The sequence below is a fragment of the Drosophila nasuta genome, chromosome 2R (assembly GCF_023558535.2).
Source record: "Drosophila nasuta strain 15112-1781.00 chromosome 2R, ASM2355853v1, whole genome shotgun sequence".
In the NCBI taxonomy this organism is placed as follows: Eukaryota; Metazoa; Arthropoda; class Insecta; order Diptera; family Drosophilidae; genus Drosophila; species Drosophila nasuta.
The window spans coordinates 14,764,000-14,781,677 of NC_083456.1; the positions used below are offsets into that span (position 1 = coordinate 14,764,000).

Below are 17,678 nucleotides of genomic sequence, written 5' to 3' on the forward strand. Positions count from 1 at the left end.
ATGTTTTATCAATTTATAAGTTCGTATACGGGTTTTTGTTTTTATTTAGCTCTCAAGAGTCAATGAAGAGAGCGGCAAACAATTGATCATACGAGTATGTACACATGTACATATTTGTATTTGTTTTGCTACTGAATTAAATGCTCGCTCAAAACCGGGCGATAACAAACACTTAAAAGCAAATTCTCATTCCTATGCGACGCAGTATCTCGCTGTGCTTTGAACAATAACAACGTGCTAAAGAGAATCGATAATGTCGGACAAAAGTAAGACTTAATTATTTTACATATACATATATGTGATCAAAGGTAAATACCAAAAATAGTAAACTCTGCTGATAAATGAATATATGTATTTGCAGCCTGTTGCCATGGTCCCGGTTACGCAACTCCACTTGATGCTATGAAAAATGGACCCCGAGAGACTCTACTCTATACGGTGACGATTCAACCCAATTTGGAAGAAGAGCACGGCGATTATCTGTCTACCATTGATGTGGACCCTTCTAGCCCCACATATTGTCAGGTAAGTAAACATATTTATCACTCAAAAACGTTCTGTAAATTAAATGGTGCATCTATTTTAGATAGTTCATCGAACCTTTACCAATCGTAAGGGAAACGAGTTACACCACTCCGGTTGGAATGCTTGCTCCAGCTGTTATGTTGTGGATAAGAACGCCAAATCGGTGCCAAAGAGAAATCGCCTAGTGTTGCCGGCAATCAATTCAGATTTCATTTACGTACTTGACGTGGCAACAGATCCACGAAAGCCCGAGATCGTGAAGGAGATAAATGGCGACGTCTTGAAGAGTCACAATGTGACTGCTCCGCACACAACTCATTGCTTGGCTAATGGAAACATCATGATATCTGTACTGGGTGATGCCGAAGGATATGCCAAGGGCGATTTCATTCTCTTTGACTCTGAATTTAACTGTGTTGGAACATGGACCAAGGGGGAGAAGGTGGCGCCATGTGGTTATGATTTCTGGTACCAGCCCTATTATGATGTTATGGTCTCAACCGAATGGGGAGCTCCCAACAAGTTTCGACGGTATGTAGTCAATCTCTTTGAATTATACATATTTTAATCTCGGAATTTATACAGTGGTTGGAAACCGGAAGATGCGAAGGATTTATCCCAATATGGATGCAGACTTAACTTCTATAAATGGTCAACTCAAACACTATATCAGACCGTTGATTTGGGTCACGATGGCTTCACACCATTGGAGGTTCGTTTCCTGCACGATCCTAAACGTCCCGATGGATATGTTGGATGTGCCTTGAATGCCAAGGTGTTTTACTTTAAAAAAGAGATCTGACTCGGATGATTTTGATGTGAAAAAAAGTTATTGATATACCACAAAAGCTTGTTGATACTGGAAGTGGCACAGCAACGGAAATGGGTGGCATGATTTCGGATATTATTATTTCTCTGGATGATAGATTCCTTTATGTAAACTGTTGGCGTCATGGTGACGTTCGACAATACGATATAACCGATCCAGAGAATCCTAAACTCACTGGCCAATTGTTTTTGGGAGGTGCCATTTGCAGTGATCTACCCAACGTTGTCGTCAAAGAAGATAAAGAATTGACTGTAGGTTGAGTTAAGAATCAAGTTATATAATATTATATAATGTTCCATGTTATATATATTTATATGTATATATTCTTACAGGAAAGACCAGCTCCTCGCTATATCAAGGGTCGTCGTTTAGAAGGTGGCCCGCAAATGATGCAGCTTTCTCTGGATGGCAAGCGTTTGTATGTCTCATCTTCACTTTATTCACCCTGGGATAAGCAGGTCAGCATACGTTTTAGAAGACTTATTTCATTCCACTAAGTTACTTGTTGTTTTGATTATAGTTTTATCCCGATATGGTGTCGAAGGGTGGACATGTGGTTCTCATTGATGTCGATGTGGATAACGGCGGAATGACATTGAATGAGGATTTCTTCGTGGACTTTGGCAAGGAGCCATATGGACCTAGTCTGCCACATGAAATGCGATATCCAGGTGGAGATTGCACCTCTGACATTTGGCTGGTCAATGAATCTTAATTGGCGCTGTATTTCAAACGATTGCAACATAAAAATAAAAGTGTTTTATTTCCCTTTTATAAATACCATTTCACACAACAACATTTCAATTTAAAATAAGAATGGCCTTTTTGGAAGTTTGCTGAATATGTCCATTATTTCTTCAGTGGAAAGCGACAGCATATTGGATATACGTAAATCGCTAAACGAAAAAATAATCATTACTTTAATCATACATAATTATCTTTGTCATTGCCCTACTTGAATTCACATGTGTTCTCGATGAAAGACATTGCCAACTTGCTGACCTTTGCTCTTTGGAACATATTGATGTGTGTCAAATATGCCAGATTTGGTGGTATTAATAATTTGGCCCACGGAATGCATTGGAGACCAAATCGAAGTTGACTTTTAGATGCATCCGTGGCACAAAACTCTTTCCACAGTACTTGGGTGGCAACAACCACACCGAACGACATAAGGGTTAAGGGTATTTGCCTGACAAACCAGAAGGCACCACCACTTAAAAATGCTGCAAGTAAATTTGTGTGTTTTACATCCATGTGGTTTATTAGCAAACATTGTAGCACCTAAACGAAAACATTTTTAAATTATATTTTTATAGCTTGCATTTTGTGTTGATGAGCTCACCTTATAGATGCCCATATAACTAAGCAAAAAACGTGTAGATTTCAAATTGATCTTTCCCATTTTTCTGTTTACCACAGCATTGAATAAATCCATACCCAAACCAAAGCCCAGATAGGCGCGTAATTCCAGTAGACCATCCTTTATACGCTGCTCGATGGATCGCTCAGGGTAATCTTGCGGTAATTGTTTTGGCTTGATGAACCAGAAATCCGAGTATCCATGTGCTTGTTGTCCACGCAGCACGATGATCGAGCACAACATGAACACCAAAGTGCGAGCTAGATGGGAATGTACGACTCCAAAGTTCAGTTGCCTCAAAATAGTCTCCAGTGACTGTATCATAGTTATAATAGGTAAGATACCCTTTTAACTTTTAAATAATTTCCACTTACTGCATGCACAATTCCGGTGCAATAAAATTGCACCACTTTGGGTGACGCCAACCAGATGAGTTGCGTTCCCAAGAAATTGGATATAAATGGTGTAAACGCCCAAACAAACCGTCCATTCAGCTGTCTAAAGATGCAAACTATATAGTAGGTTGTGGCATTTATCATGGCGCCTACACTCGAAGTTTCAAGATAGTTTCTCACTGCGAACCACACGCGTTTCCTATTCAATTTGTTGTATTGCATAAGCAACGGAATCTGCCGAAGATTTTTAATAATATTAAGATACAAAGGTTATTTTAAATTACTTGCCAATAATAAAGGAAAATAATATTTGCAACTGCACACATGATTGCGATAAATATTCCAGATATAAGCCTCCGTACAGGTTTGATGGGGCAAGGAGTGGATAACGCCTGCACAATGCTTACGACATAAGGGCATCTCAAAAAGCTTGCTATTCGCAACCATTTTAGTTTTCAGTTTTTCAAACTGCTGATTCAAATTCCGCAATCAACACTGAACTGAGAGCCGATCCCAGACTAAAACCGATCTGAACATCTGATTGGACACTGTCAGGTTCAAGTCGTGGGTTAAAACGCCAATTATAAAGCAGTTTTCGAATACACATATATTTTTTATGGCGAGTATCTATTAGTGAAGGTTTAAGTATTTAAGCAAAACTAGCTCGTTTTCTTTTCTTTTATTACTGACAAATAAATGGTATAAAAGTTATTGCTAAAGAAAAATAAATTTCTTGCTATTAAATAAACAATATATCTAATTATTAATATTTTTTGAAGTTATTAAATTTTTATTTGGCTTAAAAATATTGTTAAATTATTAAGATTTTTGTAGCGTTGGGATTTTTTAATAGGAAAACCCCTTAACATAATAAATTAAATAATTTTAAAGAATTCAAAAGATCACAAGAATTCTCTGCACAAAATGGGTAGATTTTCTGCAAGCGGTTTCTAATGATGCCGCCTGATGCCTGATTTTCTTAGGATAGAAAACGTATGTATGGATAATATAGCCAAGCGCAAATGGAAAGATCACATCGGTAATGCCAAGGCGGTTTCTTTTGTCGGTCTTGTACTTGCCCCCAATAGTTCGACCAGTCTCAAGCAGAGCATAACTGAGAATAGTGAGCTTGGGAAAGCACAGGTAGCTGATGCCTCCAACAAATGCAGCCAGTACTCGCAGCTGTGTTTCGTTAATAGCTCGTTGTCCTCGCAGATAGCAAAGTATGCTCTTCAAATTGTACATTAAAGGAAGTAATTAAGTAAAGATTATCATGATTAACTGACCACTTTTTACGCAATCGAGTAACGCCTTAAAACTGTCCAATGCAAAGCCAATGAGCAAATAAATGCACATGCCCATCAGTATATACAATCCCAAATTGGAGGCATCAGTTTGTGGCACAGCCCCACAGTGGGCGTTTTGGTCTCGCTAGCGGAATTTAATTCAAATTTTGAAATTTAAAAAGCGTTGATATTTTTTCACTAGTCGACAACAGATGCTTTGATTAGATTTATCAAAGCGTTTTAAAAGCTCTACGATCAGCTGATCATCAGCTGTGAACGGTCAAACACACCATATGATTTTGCAAAGAGCTCTAGAAAATTCTTTCTTTTTTCGCGCATTGATTTCGAGTTCCTCGGAAATTTACAATTTTTAGTGAATTTGTTAGACGTTTGGTTTTTTATTATATTCAAGGTATGTATTAAAAAAAAAAATCAATGTTTGTGACCGATCTATAAATGTGTAGCTCATAAAACGTAGTGGTAATTCAGTGTATTAACAACGAGTCCGGATTAGGGTACACCTGCCTTTCGTGGAGTTGAACTTACTTTATTCAAGTGGATTCAGTCTAACTCTTTTATTAGCCGAAAGTGTGAATCAGTGGCGTCCAAAATGTGTAATATTAACTGCTAGTACCTGCTAGCCTTCAAACTATGGTACTTTTTAGGCACAGTGTTAGTACCAAAAAAGGGATCTTTTTTTAGTATTTCACTCAGAAGACATTCCATTTTTTTCCATCATCCCATCATTTTTTAGATAAAGTTTTCAAATGAAATTTGTTAATTGAAGTTAAAAAAAAATAAAAGTAAAACAAAATTTTATATTTAGCAAAATTTTTTTTTTAAATTAAAAAAAAAATTTAAAACAAATTTTTTTAACTTAAAAAAATCTATGACTTTTCTCTGATCAGTCAAAAAAAACCATTTGAAGACATCTATTTTAGTATAGAAGTTATTAATTAAATGCCGCTAGCGAAACCAAATCGCCCACTGTGAGCCCCTGGGATTAGAAAAGAGAAGCCATTGTGCAACCAACATCTTCCCTTTATTCACCTTGGGATAAGCAGGTGAGCACACCTCTTAGAAGGTTCATTTCAGTTTTGTGTTTTTTTTTAGTTTTATCCCGATATGGTATTCACTGCGGTATGACATTGAATAAGGACTTTGGACTTGGCGGACTTTGGACCTAGTCTGTCATGCGATAACCAGGTAGAGATTGTACCTCTAACTTTTGGCTGTCCAATGAATCTTAATTTGCGTTGCATTTCAAACAATTCCAACATAAAGTTAAAAGTGTTTTATTTCCCCTTTAAATTACCAGTTCACACAACACACATTAAATTTAAAATAAGAATGGCCTCTCTGGAAGTTTGCTGAATATATCCATTAATTCTTCAGTGGATAGCGACAGCAGATTGTACATACGTAAGGCGCTAAACGAAAAAATATCATTACTTTAATCATACATAATTATCTTTATTATTGACTTACTTGAATTCACATGTGTTCTCGATGAAAGACATTGCCAACTTGCTGACCTTTGCTCTTTGAAAGAAATTGATGTGTGTCAAATATGCCAGATTTGGTGGTATTAATAATTTGGCCCACGGAATGCATTGGAGACCAGATCGAAGTTGACTTTTAGTTGCATCCGTGGCACAAAACTCTTTCCACAGTACTTGGGTGGCAACAACCACACCGAACGACATAAGGGTTAAGGGTATTTGCCTGACAAACCAGAAGGCACCACCACTTAAAAATGCTGCAAGTAAATTTGTGTGTTTTACATCCATGTGGTTTATTAGCAAACATTGTAGCACCTAAACGAAAACATTTTTAAATTATATTTTTATAGCTTGCATTTTGTGTTGATGAGCTCACCTTATAGATGCCCATATAACTAAGCAAAAAACGTGTAGATTTCAAATTGATCTTTCCCATTTTTCTGCTTACCACAGCACTGAATAAATCCATACCCAAACCAAAGCCCAGATAGGCGCGTAATTCCAGTAGACCATCCTTTATACGCTGCTCGATGGATCGCTCATGGTAATCTTGCGGTAATTGTTTTGGCTTGATGAACCAGAAATCCGAGTATCCATGTGCTTGTTGTCCACGCAGCACGATGATCGAGCACAACATGAACACCAAAGTGCGAGCTAGATGGGAATGTACCACTCCAAAATTCAGTTGCCTCAAAATAGACTCCAGTGACTGTAATCATGGTTATAATAAGTAAGATATCCTTTTGACTTTTAAGTAATTTCCACTTACTGAATGCACAATGCCGGTGCAATAAAATTGCACCACTTTTGGTGACGCTAACCAGATCAGTTGCGCTCCCAAGAAACAGGATATAAATGGTGTAAACGCCCAAACAAACCGTCCATTCAGTTGTCTAAAGATGCACATGAAATAGTAGGTTGTTGCATTAATCATGGCGCCTAAACACGAAGTTTCTAGATAGTTTCTCACTGCGAACCACACGCGTTTCCTATTCAATTTGTTGCATTGCATAACCAACGGAATCTGCCGAAAATTTTAATTTAAAGTACAAAGGCGATTTTAAGTAACTTACCAACAATAAAGGAAAATAATATTTGCCACTGGCCACATGATTGCGATAAATATTCCAGATATAAGCCTCCGTGCAGGTCTGATTTGGTAGGGAGTGGACAACGCTTGCACAATTCATACGACATAAGGGCAACTCAAAAATCTTGCTGTGCGCAACCATTTTCGTTTTCAGTTTTTCAAACTGCTGATTCAAGTTCCGCAATCAACACTGAACTGAGAGCCGATCCCAGACTAAAACCGATCTGAACATCTGATTGGACACTGTCAGGTTCAAGTCGTGGGTTAAAACGCCAATTATAAAGCAGTTTTCGAATACACATATATTTTTTATGGCGAGTATCTATTAGTGAAGGTTTAAGTATTTAAGCAAAACTAGCTCGTTTTCTTTTCTTTTATTACTGACAAATAAATGGTATAAAAGTTATTGCTAAAGAAAAATAAATTTCTTGCTATTAAATAAACAATATATCTAATTATTTATATTTTTTGAAGTTATTAAATTTTTATTTTGCTTAAAAATATTGTTAAATTATTAAGATTTTTGGAACTTTGGGATTTTTTTTAATAGGAAAACAACTTAACATAATAAATATTAATAAGTTTTAAGGAATTCAAAAGAATACAAGAATTCTCTGCACAAAATGGATAGATTCTGCAAGTTTTAAGGAATTCAAAAGAATACAAGAATTCTCTGCACAAAATGGATAGATTCTGCAAGTTCTAATGTTGCTGCCACTGCAAAGAAAAAAATATAACATAAATTATACAATAGATCTGAAATGTTTAGTTAGGAAACTTACTAGTTGGCTGTTGTACTATCTATAATGATGCCGCCTAAGCCGCTGATTTTCTTAGGATAGAAAACGTATGTATGGATAATATAGGCAAGCGCAAATGGAAAGATCACATCGGTAATGCCAAGGCGGTTTCTTTTGTCGGTCTTGTACTTGCCCCCAATAGTTCGACCAGTCTCAAGCAGAGCATAACTGAGAATAGTGAGCTTGGGAAAGCACAGGTAGCTGATGCCTCCAACAAATGCAGCCAGTACTCGCAGCTGTGTTTCGTTAATAGCTCGTTGTCCACGTTGATAGCAAAGTATGCTCTTCAAATTGTACATTAAAGCAAGTAATTAAGTAAAGATTATCATGATTAACTGACCACTTCTTACGCAATCGAGTAACGCCTTAAAACTTTCCAATGCAAAGCCAATGAGCAAATAAATGCACATGCCCATCAGTATATACAATCCCAAATTGGAGGCATCAGTTTGTGGCACAGCCCCTTGGGTTAGAAACTAGAAGCCATTGTGCCACCCACATCTTCCCTTTATTCACCTTGGGATAAGCAGGGTGAGCACACCTTTTAAAATGTTCATTTCATTTCACTAAGTTTCGTGTTTCTATAGTTTTATCCCGATATGGTATTGACGGCATGACATTGAATAAGAAATTTGGACTTGGTAGACTTTGGCAAGAAGCCATTTAGACCTAGTCTGACTTTTGGTTGTACAATGAATCTTAATTTGCGTTGCATTTCAAACAATTCAAACATAAAGTGTTTTATTTCCCCTTTAAATTGATAGTTCACACAACCTTCTTTAAATTTAAAATAAGAATGGCCTCTCTGGAAGTTTGCTGCACATGTCCATTAATGCTTCAGTGGAAAGCGACAGCAGATTGTATATACGTAAAGAGCTAAACGAAAAAATTATCATTACTTTAATCATACATAATTATCTGTATTATTGACTTACTTGAATTCACATGTGTTCTCAATAAAAGACATTGCTAACTTGCTGACCTTTGCTCTTTGGAAGAAATTGATGTGTGTCAAATATGCCAGATTTGGTGGTATTAATAATTTGGCCCACGGAATGCATTGGAGACCAGATCGAAGTTGACTTTTAGATGCATCCGTGGCACAAAACTCTTTCCACAGTACTTGGGTGGCAACAACCACAGCGAACGACATAAGGGTTAAGGGTATTTGCCTGACAAACCAGAAGGCACCGCCACTTAAAAATGCTGCAAGTAAATTTGTGTGATTTACATCCATGTGGTCTATTAGCAAACATTGTAACACCTAAACGAAAAAATTGTTAATTATTTTGTTATTGCTTACAATTTTTGTTGATGAGCTCACCTTGTAGATGCCCATATAACTGACCAAAAAACTTGTAGATTTCATATTAAATTTTCCCATTTTTCTGTTTACCACAGCATTGAATAAATCCATACCCAAACCAAAGCCCAGATAGGCGCGTAATTCCAGTAGACCATCCTTTATACGCTGCTCGATGGATCGCTCAGGGTAATCTTGCGGTAATTGTTTTGGCTTGATGAACCAGAAATCCGAGTATCCATGTGCTTGTTGTCCACGCAGCACGATGATCGAGCACAACATGAACACCAAAGTGCGAGTTAGATGGGAATGTACCACTCCAAAATTCAGTTGCCTCAAAATAGTCTCCAGTGACTGTAATCATGGTAATATGGTAATTGGTAAGATACCCTTTTAACTTTTAAATAATTTCCACTTACTGAATGCACAATGCCGGTGCAATAAAATTGCACCACTTTGGGTGGCGCCAACCAGATGAGTTGCCCTCCCAAGAAAGTGGATATAAATGGTGTAAACGCCCAAACAAACCGTCCATTCAGCTTTCTAAAGATGCAAACTAAATAGTAGTTTGTGGCATTTATCATGGCGCCTACACTCGAAGTTTCAAGATAGTTTCTCACTGCGGACCACACGCGTTTCCTATTCAATTTGTTGCATTGCATAAGCAACGGAATCTGCCAAAGATTTTGAATTAAAGTACAAAGGCGATTTTAAGTAACTCACCAACAATAAAGGAAAATAATATTTGCCACTGGCCACATGATTGCGATAAATATTCCAGATGTAAGCCTCCGTACAGGTCTGATAGGGTAAGGCGTGGATAACGCTTGCACAATTGATACGACATAAGGGCAACTCAAAAATCTTGCTGTGCGCAACCATTTTCGTTTTCAGTTTTTCAAATTGTTGATTCAAGTTCCGCAATCAACATTGAATTGCGAGCCTAACCCAGACTAAAATCGATACGAACGGCTTCTTGGACACTGTCAGGTTCAAGTTGTAGGTTAAAACGCCAATTATTAAGCAGTTTTCAAATAAACACACATATGAATTCTTCATGACGGGTATCTACTACTGAAGGTTTAAGTATTTTAGCATAACTAGCTCGTTTTCTTTTATTGTTTACAAATGAATAGTATAAGTTATTGCTATAGAAAACAAGTAAGAAAGCTACAGTCGAGTGAGATACACGCTACCTATTTTGAATAAAAGCAATATATAATATTTTGCGGTATTATTCTCAAAATATACCAAAAATGCTACAAAAATACTAAAAATATACCAAATTGTATATTTGGTATATCGATATAGTGCGGCATTGAAAATATACCATAGACGGCACAATATACCAGATTGTCAGCCAAAGCAACTAAGACCCCTAGTTAGTAGGTGTTTTTACCCAACCAAAAGTATTTCTTTAATAACTTTCACAATTTTTATCTGATCGCAACTAAATTTTCAGGAATTATAACTACTATAGTTATTATTATATTATTACGCTTGTTATTCGATTTTTTCGATTTGCGGGGGCGGAACTGGGCGTGGCAAAAATTTGAAACAAACTTGATCTGCGTGCAAACATAACAAATGCTGTTATAGCTCTAAATCTTATAGTCTGTGAGATCTAGGTGTTCATACGGACAGACACACAGACGGACAGACGGACATGGCTAGATCGTCTCGGCTGTTGACGATGATCATGAATTTATATCCTTTTTGGGGTCGGCGATGCCTCCTTCTACCTGTTACGTACATTTCCTGCCGGCACAAAGTTATAATACCCTTCTACCCTGTGGGTAGCGGGTATACAAATGTTCTTGCTAATAATAATCAATAGTTTTAGTTATTAATATTGCTGAAATGCAATGTATTGTTAAATTATTAAGATTTTTCGAGCATGGGTTTTTTTTTTAAATAAGAAAGACCTTTAATATAATAACCTTTAATTAGTTAAAAAAATAATGTTCCTAAGAATTCTCTGCAAAAAATGGATAGAGTTTCTGCAAGCGCTTCCTAATGTTGCTGCCACTGCAAAGAAAAAAATTTAAATTACAGATCTGAAAAGTTTAATTAGGAAACTTACTAGTTGGCTGTTGTGCTATCTATAATGATGCCGCCTAAGCCGCTGATTTTCTTAGGATAGAAAACGTAAGTATGGATAATATAGGCAAGCGCAAATGGAAAGATCACATCGGTAATGCCAAGGCGGTTTCTTTTGTCGGACTTGTACTTGCCCCCAATAGTTCGACCAGTCTCAAGCAGAGCATAACTGAGAATAGTGAGCTTGGGAAAGCACAGGTAGCTGATGCCTCCAACAAATGCAGCCAGTACTCGCAGCTGTGTTTCGTTAATAGCTCGTTGTCCTCGCAGATAGCAAAGTATGCTCTTCAAATTGTACATTAAAGCAAGTAATCGAGTAAAGATTATCATGATTTACCCGATAAATGCCCGCATAGCAGCCAAGCCAAGCCATAGATTCCAGACGGAACTGTCTTAACTGCCAATGTCCGCTTTTGATGCAACCGAGCAAACCCTTAAAACTGTCCAATGCCAAGCCAATGAGCAAATACTTGCGCATTCCCTGCAGTATATACAATCCCAAATTGGAGGCATCAGTTGGTGGCACAGCCTCTGGGGTTAGAAACCAAAAGCCATTGTGCCAGCGACGCTCCTTACCCAGCAGAACGATGGCGCTGCAGACCATAAATACCAAAGTTTGCAGTGTCAGCGAGGAAGCTAACAGTTTCGTCACAAAATTCCCACGTTGCAGCAAAAAAACTTTCTATTAACTGAGCCAAAATTGAGCATAAATAACATTATTATGAAACAACTTTAATTACTTACGGACTGAAATATTCCCGTGTGCTCCACATTTTTAACGCGCTTCGGTAAATAGGCGGTCAAGAGGCCACCCAAGACGGAAGGTGCAAACACTAACGTGGAGTAGCGAAACTCACCTAGGAAATTACTGGCAAGATACAAGATGACTTTTAGATAAATCTGGAACGGTGCCTAAGCTGCCTCTTCAGCATCGATAAGATTCGTACGTGCTGTGCAATTTTGCTTAGTTTTATTAAAAATAAACATTTTAAATCGTTTAAAGATAGCTGCTTCTAAAGTCAAAGAACTCGAGACCATGGAGTATTTTTTCTGTATTCTTTAGTGTCGCACAAAAAATAAGCATTCGAAAGATATTGTATCTTTTGCCTTAATTATGTATCTCATATAACGAATAATACAAATGTGAGCATGTTAATGATATCTTTTGCACTGCAATGAAGATATTGTATCTTTTGCACACCATAGCAGATACTTTAATTGCTTTTTTATGTTTCTACATACCGCATCATGCAAATGAATGTAGCTATGAGGTAGCCATTCAACACTCCACCAGACACCAATTGGGTGAAGTACCAGGACGCGTCGTGGAGCAAATCCTCATGGAATCCACGCAATTTGCGACTCACCAGATGCAGGAGTGCCATTGGAAGATAGTATTTCATATTCGACAAGACAAAATGGAAAAAGATTCTGCAGCATAGCACGCCGACAGCTGTGCGGATGAACCAGGTCATTGCAGCTGCACTTGCTGACGTGCTCCACAAAGTATTTGCTTAGACCGCCCATCAAAACACCACTAGATACTTTCGGGTGACTGTTTGGTGAAAAACTGTGGAGCAAACAACGAATTGCTAATTTATAATTTACATTTATTCTCAAATGCCAAATACATATTCAATTGCATTAATTATTTGCTCAATAATGTGAGGAGACTTTTAGTTTCAGACACTTAATCAACTTCCTCGACGGTGGGTCCGCCGCTACTGTTAGATTGCTTGCCCTTTGGCGTCTGGCCAGCGCCATGCAGCTTGGACATGATGGGACCACAGATACGCTGGCACTCTTTCATGTGATGTTCGTATTCGTCCTTCTCGGCCAGCGTATTACTGTCCAACCACGAGCTCTCTTTGGCGCAAGTGTCACGCACCTTGGAGCGATCGGCGTCGCTAAGAGCACCGGCTGGTGCTTCCTCGACAGCCTGTTTGCAGCCATAGATGTAACCCTCAAGAGTATTGCGCGCAACCACTCGCTCACGTTGCTGCTCATCCTCATCCTTGTACTTTTCAGCTTCGGACAACATGCGATCAATCTCCGCCTTGGACAGACGTCCCTTATCGTTGGTGATGGTAATCTTTTCCGACTTGCCAGTGCTACTATCCTTGGCGCTGACATTCAAAATGCCATCGGCATTCAGATCAAAGGTCACATCGATCTTGGGCACACCGCGTGGGGCTGGCGGAATGCCAGTTAAATTAAAAGTGCCCAGCAGATTGTTGTCCTTAGTCATGGCACGTTCGCCTTCGTACACTTGAATGGTGACCGCATTCTGATTGTCGCTATACGTTGTGAACGTTTGCTGCTGCTTGCAGGGAATGCGAGAGTTGCGCTCCACTAGCTTGGTCATGACACCGCCTGCAGTCTCGATGCCCAACGACAATGGTGCCACATCGACCAGCAACAGATCCTGAATCTGGGAGCTGCCTACGCCAGTAAGGATAGCGGCCTGAACAGCTGCTCCATACGCCACCGCTTCATCGGGATTGATGGACAAGTTGAGTTGCTTTCCGCCAAAGAAGTCCTGCAGCAGACGCTGTATCTTAGGTATGCGCGTGGAGCCACCAACCAGAACCACATCGTGTATGGCCTTCTTCTCCATCTTGGCATCATTCAGAGCACGCTCCACCGGCTGCAGCGTTGACCGGAACAGATCCATGTTTAGCTCCTCGAAGCGAGCACGTGAAATCTTCGAATAGAAATCGATGCCTTCGTGTAGGGCATCAATCTCTAACGATGCCTCCGTGCTGGAAGAGAGTGTACGCTTGGCCCGTTCACATGCTGTGCGGAGTCGACGCAGAGCACGAACATTACTTGTAATGTTGCTCTTGTGCTTGCGCTTGAACTCCTCTACAAAGTGATTGACAAGACGATTGTCAAAGTCCTCGCCACCCAGATGTGTATCGCCGGCTGTGGCCTTCACCTCGAACAGCGAGCCCTCGTCAATGGTGAGTATGGACACATCAAAGGTGCCGCCACCCAAATCGAAGATCAACACATTACGCTCGCCTTTCAGATTCTTGTCCAGGCCATAGGCCAAAGCAGCTGCTGTCGGCTCATTGATAATGCGCAGCACATTTAGGCCAGCAATGGATCCGGCATCTTTGGTTGCCTGACGCTGCGAGTCATTGAAATAAGCTGGCACTGTGATGACGGCATCCTTCACCTTGGCCCCCAGATAAACCTCAGCGATCTCGCGCATTTTGGTCAGCACCATGGAGCTGACCTCTTCGGGAGCAAAACGTTTCGATTCCCCCTTGAACTCGACCTCAATTTTCGGCTTGCCACCATCGTTGATGACCTTGAAAGGCCAGTGCTTGAGATCCTCCTGTATCTTCTGGTCATCGTACTTGCGGCCAATTAAACGTTTCGCATCGAAAACCGTGTTCTTGGCATTCATCGCCACCTGCACAAGAGATGGTACATAAATATGTGAATGAGTGAATGAACAAAAATTCTATATTTAGATACCCAAACGGGTGGGGTGTTCCCATAAATATTCTGATGATGCTCATGATGATGCATGCGCCTAACTATAAATATGGCTATATAGTCCAATTAAGAGCGAGACGTATGTACGCGTTTATTTTTGTATATCCATTTGCGTTTGTGTGCTCTTATTTGGTAATTACAACTACTACATTTGGAGTAGCATGTAATCCCCGATTGCTGACTCACCTGATTCTTTGCGGCGTCGCCAATCAGACGCTCAGTTTCGTTGAAGGCAACATATGATGGAGTTGTGCGATTGCCCTGATCGTTGGCTATGATCTCCACTTTGTTGTTCTGCCAGACACCCACACAGGAATATGTTGTGCCCAGATCGATGCCAATAGCCGGTGTTTTACCCATGTTGATGATGTTTGCCTTTATAATCCAACGGATATAATCCACTTGCTGCTGCTGTAGCTGCTTCTAGAGTCGATGCCAAACTAAACAGATCGCGCACACGACACTGTGATTTTATTGCTGCAACCTGCCTTGCACAGCTTTTGGCCAATTCTATAAAACGAGTCGACTGTATATTTTTATTTGCTTGTATTTTTCGCACGCCGACAATTTTGATTTTTGTTTTCGTATTTTTTTTTGGAGATTCTCGAGTTTGTTTCTAGAAAGTTTTGTTGTTGCTGACGTTTGGCGCATTGAGAAATTTAATTTGGCCAGAAATTGATGATGACTTGATTTGGCTGATAAAAATAGAAACGGCGTTCAAACAAATATATCCTTGGAATGTGTTATAATTGAACTTTAATTGTATACTGTATAGGTAAAGATTATGAGCTCAATTAGTGATTTATAGACTAGATTTATCATAGAACAATATCGAACTAATTGAGGTCTTCGTAAAGGACATGGTACATAGACTTAGTAAGACTCAATTACTTCATAAAAGTTAATGATGTAGAATTAACATAAAAATACAAAATCAACGTTTGCCCTTCTTCTTCTTTTTTTTTGCCCATCTGGCCATGGAAAACCTCGAGATTTTAAGACATCCTGCAAGCATACTAGTTAAATTCGCTTTTATGAAATAATTTTTTTAACCTACTTGCACATTATGGCACACATAGTAAGCATTCTCCATGGCTGCATCATTGAAAATATCACATCCTATAGATTTTCCGACACCGCCTTTTTTCTTGCTTCCTCCCCCGCCGCCATCCTTTTTTTTCTTATCTTCTCCCTCACCACTGCCAGCATTGCTGGATGTCGAATCCTTGCTGTTACGTTTCTTTTTACTCTTGGGGGCCATTAAAATTTCAAATTGTCACTAATTCATTTTCAATGCTGCCATATCGATTAAATACCGCCTAACTGCAGACAACCGCTGCCTGGCAACGCTCTCCCATCTCCTTCCGAGTAGAATTGTAAAAAGTATCGTTTGAACAAGTATTGTACTGTTGCACGCCCGCGCAGCTGGATTACAGCTGGTTTGTAACAGTTATTTTAAACAGGTTTAAATGTTCATAAAACAACAAATGCGGAAATGTTAATTTGGCTAACATTCATTATCCAAATTCAAATACTATTCTTGGCTTTAGAAATGCACGCGCAAAGTGGTAAGCAAACAGAGATAATACTTGAACTTGAAGAGAAATTGTTATTATTGCATTTATTTTGCAGCACTCGATACTCTTGAGATAGTCAATTACCAGACAACCAAATACACACTTGCGGAGCATTGGCCACAAGAGGAGGCGAATGAAGATGATGATGCTAAACTTGAAGAAAGTCTACTGAAATTCGGCAATGATGATGAAGAGCCGTCCACTAGCAGAAAGCAAACACTGTTTGAGGGCGCGTTCTGCAGACGCAGCTTCGATGGACGTAGCGGCTATTGCATCTTAGCGTATCAGTGTCTGCACGTCATACGGGAATATCGTGTGCACGGCACTCGCATTGATATCTGCACGCATCGCAACAACTTGCCGGTCATTTGTTGCCCACTGGCTGACAAGCATGTCGAAGCACAGCGCATTAGTGCCACAAGTGAGTAGAGGTCCCTAACTTAACGTGAATAATGTTAATGACGACATTTAATTTAGAATGCCAGGAGTACAATAGTGCAGCGAGAAGTTTGCGCCTCAGTGATACGAATCGCATCTTTTCCGGGAAACAATGCGTTCCTAGCGTTCCATTGATTGTAGGCGGAGCCGTAACGCATCAGGCGCTATTTCCCCACATGACGGCTCTCGGTTGGACCCAGGCTGATAACGACATAAAATGGGGCTGCGGCGGCACACTGATCAGTGAACTGTATGTGCTAACGGCGGCACATTGCGCAACATCGGGTAGGTGAGTTGCAACGCCTTTTAAAATTGTCAACTAACATATATGTATCATTTTATCATGTTCACAGCAAACCACCGGACATGGTGCGACTGGGCGCACAACAATTGAACGTTACCAGTCCGTGGCAACAGGACATTAAAATTCTCATCATCATACTGCATCCAAAATATCGTTCATCATCCTACTACCATGACATAGCACTACTTAAGCTTACCAAGCGTGTCAAGTTGTCGGAGCGAGTGCGTCCCGCATGTCTGTGGCAAGTGCCGGATCTGCACATCAAACTGGTGGTGGCCACGGGTTGGGGACGCACCGAGTTTCTGGGTGCTAAGTCGAATGCTTTGCGTCAGGTGAATTTAGATATGATTAAGCAGCAGCGTTGCAAGCAAATCTATCGCAAGGAACGACGTCTCCCAAATGGCATCATTGATTCTCAGTTCTGTGCTGGATATTTGTCCGGTGGTAAGGACACGTGTCAGGGCGACTCCGGCGGACCGTTGCATGCGGTGTTACCCGAGAACAACTGTGTGGCATTCGTTGTGGGGATAACATCGTTTGGAAAATTCTGTGCGGCGCCAAATGCGCCAGGTGTTTACACCAAGCTGTACTCGTATTTGGATTGGGTTGAGAAGATTGTATTTAAAAAGCATTAACATCTAGCGTACAACAACTGTGAT

At 39.8% G+C, this 17,678-nt stretch overlaps 9 protein-coding genes across 10 annotated transcripts; 2 read left to right on the forward strand and 7 right to left on the reverse strand.

Moving 5' to 3' along the window:
- The first annotated feature begins 147 nt into the window (after positions 1 to 147).
- Positions 148 to 2,137, forward strand: LOC132785372 (methanethiol oxidase). Its single transcript, XM_060791454.1, is given in 8 exon segments — positions 148 to 266; positions 362 to 525; positions 587 to 1,056; positions 1,111 to 1,312; positions 1,314 to 1,346; positions 1,348 to 1,605; positions 1,687 to 1,812; positions 1,875 to 2,137. Coding segments are annotated over 8 exon segments (1,461 nt in total). The 5' UTR covers positions 148 to 253; the 3' UTR covers positions 2,070 to 2,137.
- Positions 2,099 to 3,622, reverse strand: LOC132785377 (uncharacterized). Its single transcript, XM_060791459.1, has 5 exons — positions 3,401 to 3,622; positions 3,092 to 3,346; positions 2,700 to 3,032; positions 2,310 to 2,638; positions 2,099 to 2,250 (listed from the first exon to the last, which is right to left on the reverse strand). The coding sequence occupies exons 1-5, from the start codon at positions 3,557 to 3,559 to the stop codon at positions 2,160 to 2,162; spliced, it is 1,167 nt and encodes a 388-aa protein (XP_060647442.1). The 5' UTR covers positions 3,560 to 3,622; the 3' UTR covers positions 2,099 to 2,159.
- Positions 3,623 to 5,680: 2,058 nt separating this feature from the next.
- On the reverse strand, positions 5,681 to 7,191 carry LOC132785378 (uncharacterized). Of its 2 annotated transcripts, none has more exons than XM_060791460.1 (5): positions 6,974 to 7,191; positions 6,670 to 6,924; positions 6,277 to 6,609; positions 5,887 to 6,215; positions 5,681 to 5,828 (listed from the first exon to the last, which is right to left on the reverse strand). In XM_060791460.1, the coding sequence occupies exons 1-5, from the start codon at positions 7,130 to 7,132 to the stop codon at positions 5,738 to 5,740; spliced, it is 1,167 nt and encodes a 388-aa protein (XP_060647443.1). In that variant the 5' UTR covers positions 7,133 to 7,191; the 3' UTR covers positions 5,681 to 5,737. The 2 variants fall into 2 exon arrangements, with proteins under 2 accessions (XP_060647443.1, XP_060647444.1); XM_060791461.1 differs by having other exon boundaries at positions 5,683 to 5,828; positions 6,670 to 6,793; positions 6,974 to 7,188.
- Positions 7,192 to 7,583: 392 nt separating this feature from the next.
- On the reverse strand, positions 7,584 to 8,362 carry LOC132784213 (uncharacterized). The gene is made up of 2 exons (XM_060789659.1): positions 7,773 to 8,362; positions 7,584 to 7,707 (listed from the first exon to the last, which is right to left on the reverse strand). Exons 1-2 carry the CDS (start codon positions 8,087 to 8,089, stop codon positions 7,584 to 7,586), a joined length of 441 nt encoding a protein of 146 aa, XP_060645642.1. The 5' UTR covers positions 8,090 to 8,362.
- Positions 8,363 to 8,509: 147 nt separating this feature from the next.
- Positions 8,510 to 10,122, reverse strand: LOC132785376 (uncharacterized). The gene is made up of 5 exons (XM_060791457.1): positions 9,817 to 10,122; positions 9,513 to 9,767; positions 9,115 to 9,447; positions 8,726 to 9,054; positions 8,510 to 8,666 (listed from the first exon to the last, which is right to left on the reverse strand). The coding sequence occupies exons 1-5, from the start codon at positions 9,973 to 9,975 to the stop codon at positions 8,576 to 8,578; spliced, it is 1,167 nt and encodes a 388-aa protein (XP_060647440.1). The 5' UTR covers positions 9,976 to 10,122; the 3' UTR covers positions 8,510 to 8,575.
- Positions 10,123 to 10,992: 870 nt separating this feature from the next.
- Positions 10,993 to 12,731, reverse strand: LOC132785384 (uncharacterized). The gene is made up of 5 exons (XM_060791467.1): positions 12,436 to 12,731; positions 11,938 to 12,061; positions 11,531 to 11,882; positions 11,177 to 11,478; positions 10,993 to 11,121 (listed from the first exon to the last, which is right to left on the reverse strand). Exons 3-5 carry the CDS (start codon positions 11,795 to 11,797, stop codon positions 11,061 to 11,063), a joined length of 630 nt encoding a protein of 209 aa, XP_060647450.1. The 5' UTR covers positions 11,798 to 11,882; positions 11,938 to 12,061; positions 12,436 to 12,731; the 3' UTR covers positions 10,993 to 11,060.
- A 55-nt stretch (positions 12,732 to 12,786) lies between these two features.
- LOC132785368 (heat shock 70 kDa protein cognate 2) lies at positions 12,787 to 15,318 on the reverse strand. Its single transcript, XM_060791438.1, has 2 exons — positions 14,887 to 15,318; positions 12,787 to 14,614 (listed from the first exon to the last, which is right to left on the reverse strand). The coding sequence occupies exons 1-2, from the start codon at positions 15,058 to 15,060 to the stop codon at positions 12,884 to 12,886; spliced, it is 1,905 nt and encodes a 634-aa protein (XP_060647421.1). The 5' UTR covers positions 15,061 to 15,318; the 3' UTR covers positions 12,787 to 12,883.
- A 297-nt stretch (positions 15,319 to 15,615) lies between these two features.
- Positions 15,616 to 15,961, reverse strand: LOC132785387 (small lysine-rich protein 1). Its single transcript, XM_060791473.1, has 2 exons — positions 15,758 to 15,961; positions 15,616 to 15,705 (listed from the first exon to the last, which is right to left on the reverse strand). The coding sequence occupies exons 1-2, from the start codon at positions 15,959 to 15,961 to the stop codon at positions 15,616 to 15,618; spliced, it is 294 nt and encodes a 97-aa protein (XP_060647456.1).
- A 182-nt stretch (positions 15,962 to 16,143) lies between these two features.
- On the forward strand, positions 16,144 to 17,654 carry LOC132785375 (serine protease snake). Its single transcript, XM_060791456.1, has 4 exons — positions 16,144 to 16,268; positions 16,333 to 16,698; positions 16,755 to 17,004; positions 17,069 to 17,654. The coding sequence occupies exons 1-4, from the start codon at positions 16,196 to 16,198 to the stop codon at positions 17,652 to 17,654; spliced, it is 1,275 nt and encodes a 424-aa protein (XP_060647439.1). The 5' UTR covers positions 16,144 to 16,195.
- Positions 17,655 to 17,678: the final 24 nt, after the last annotated feature.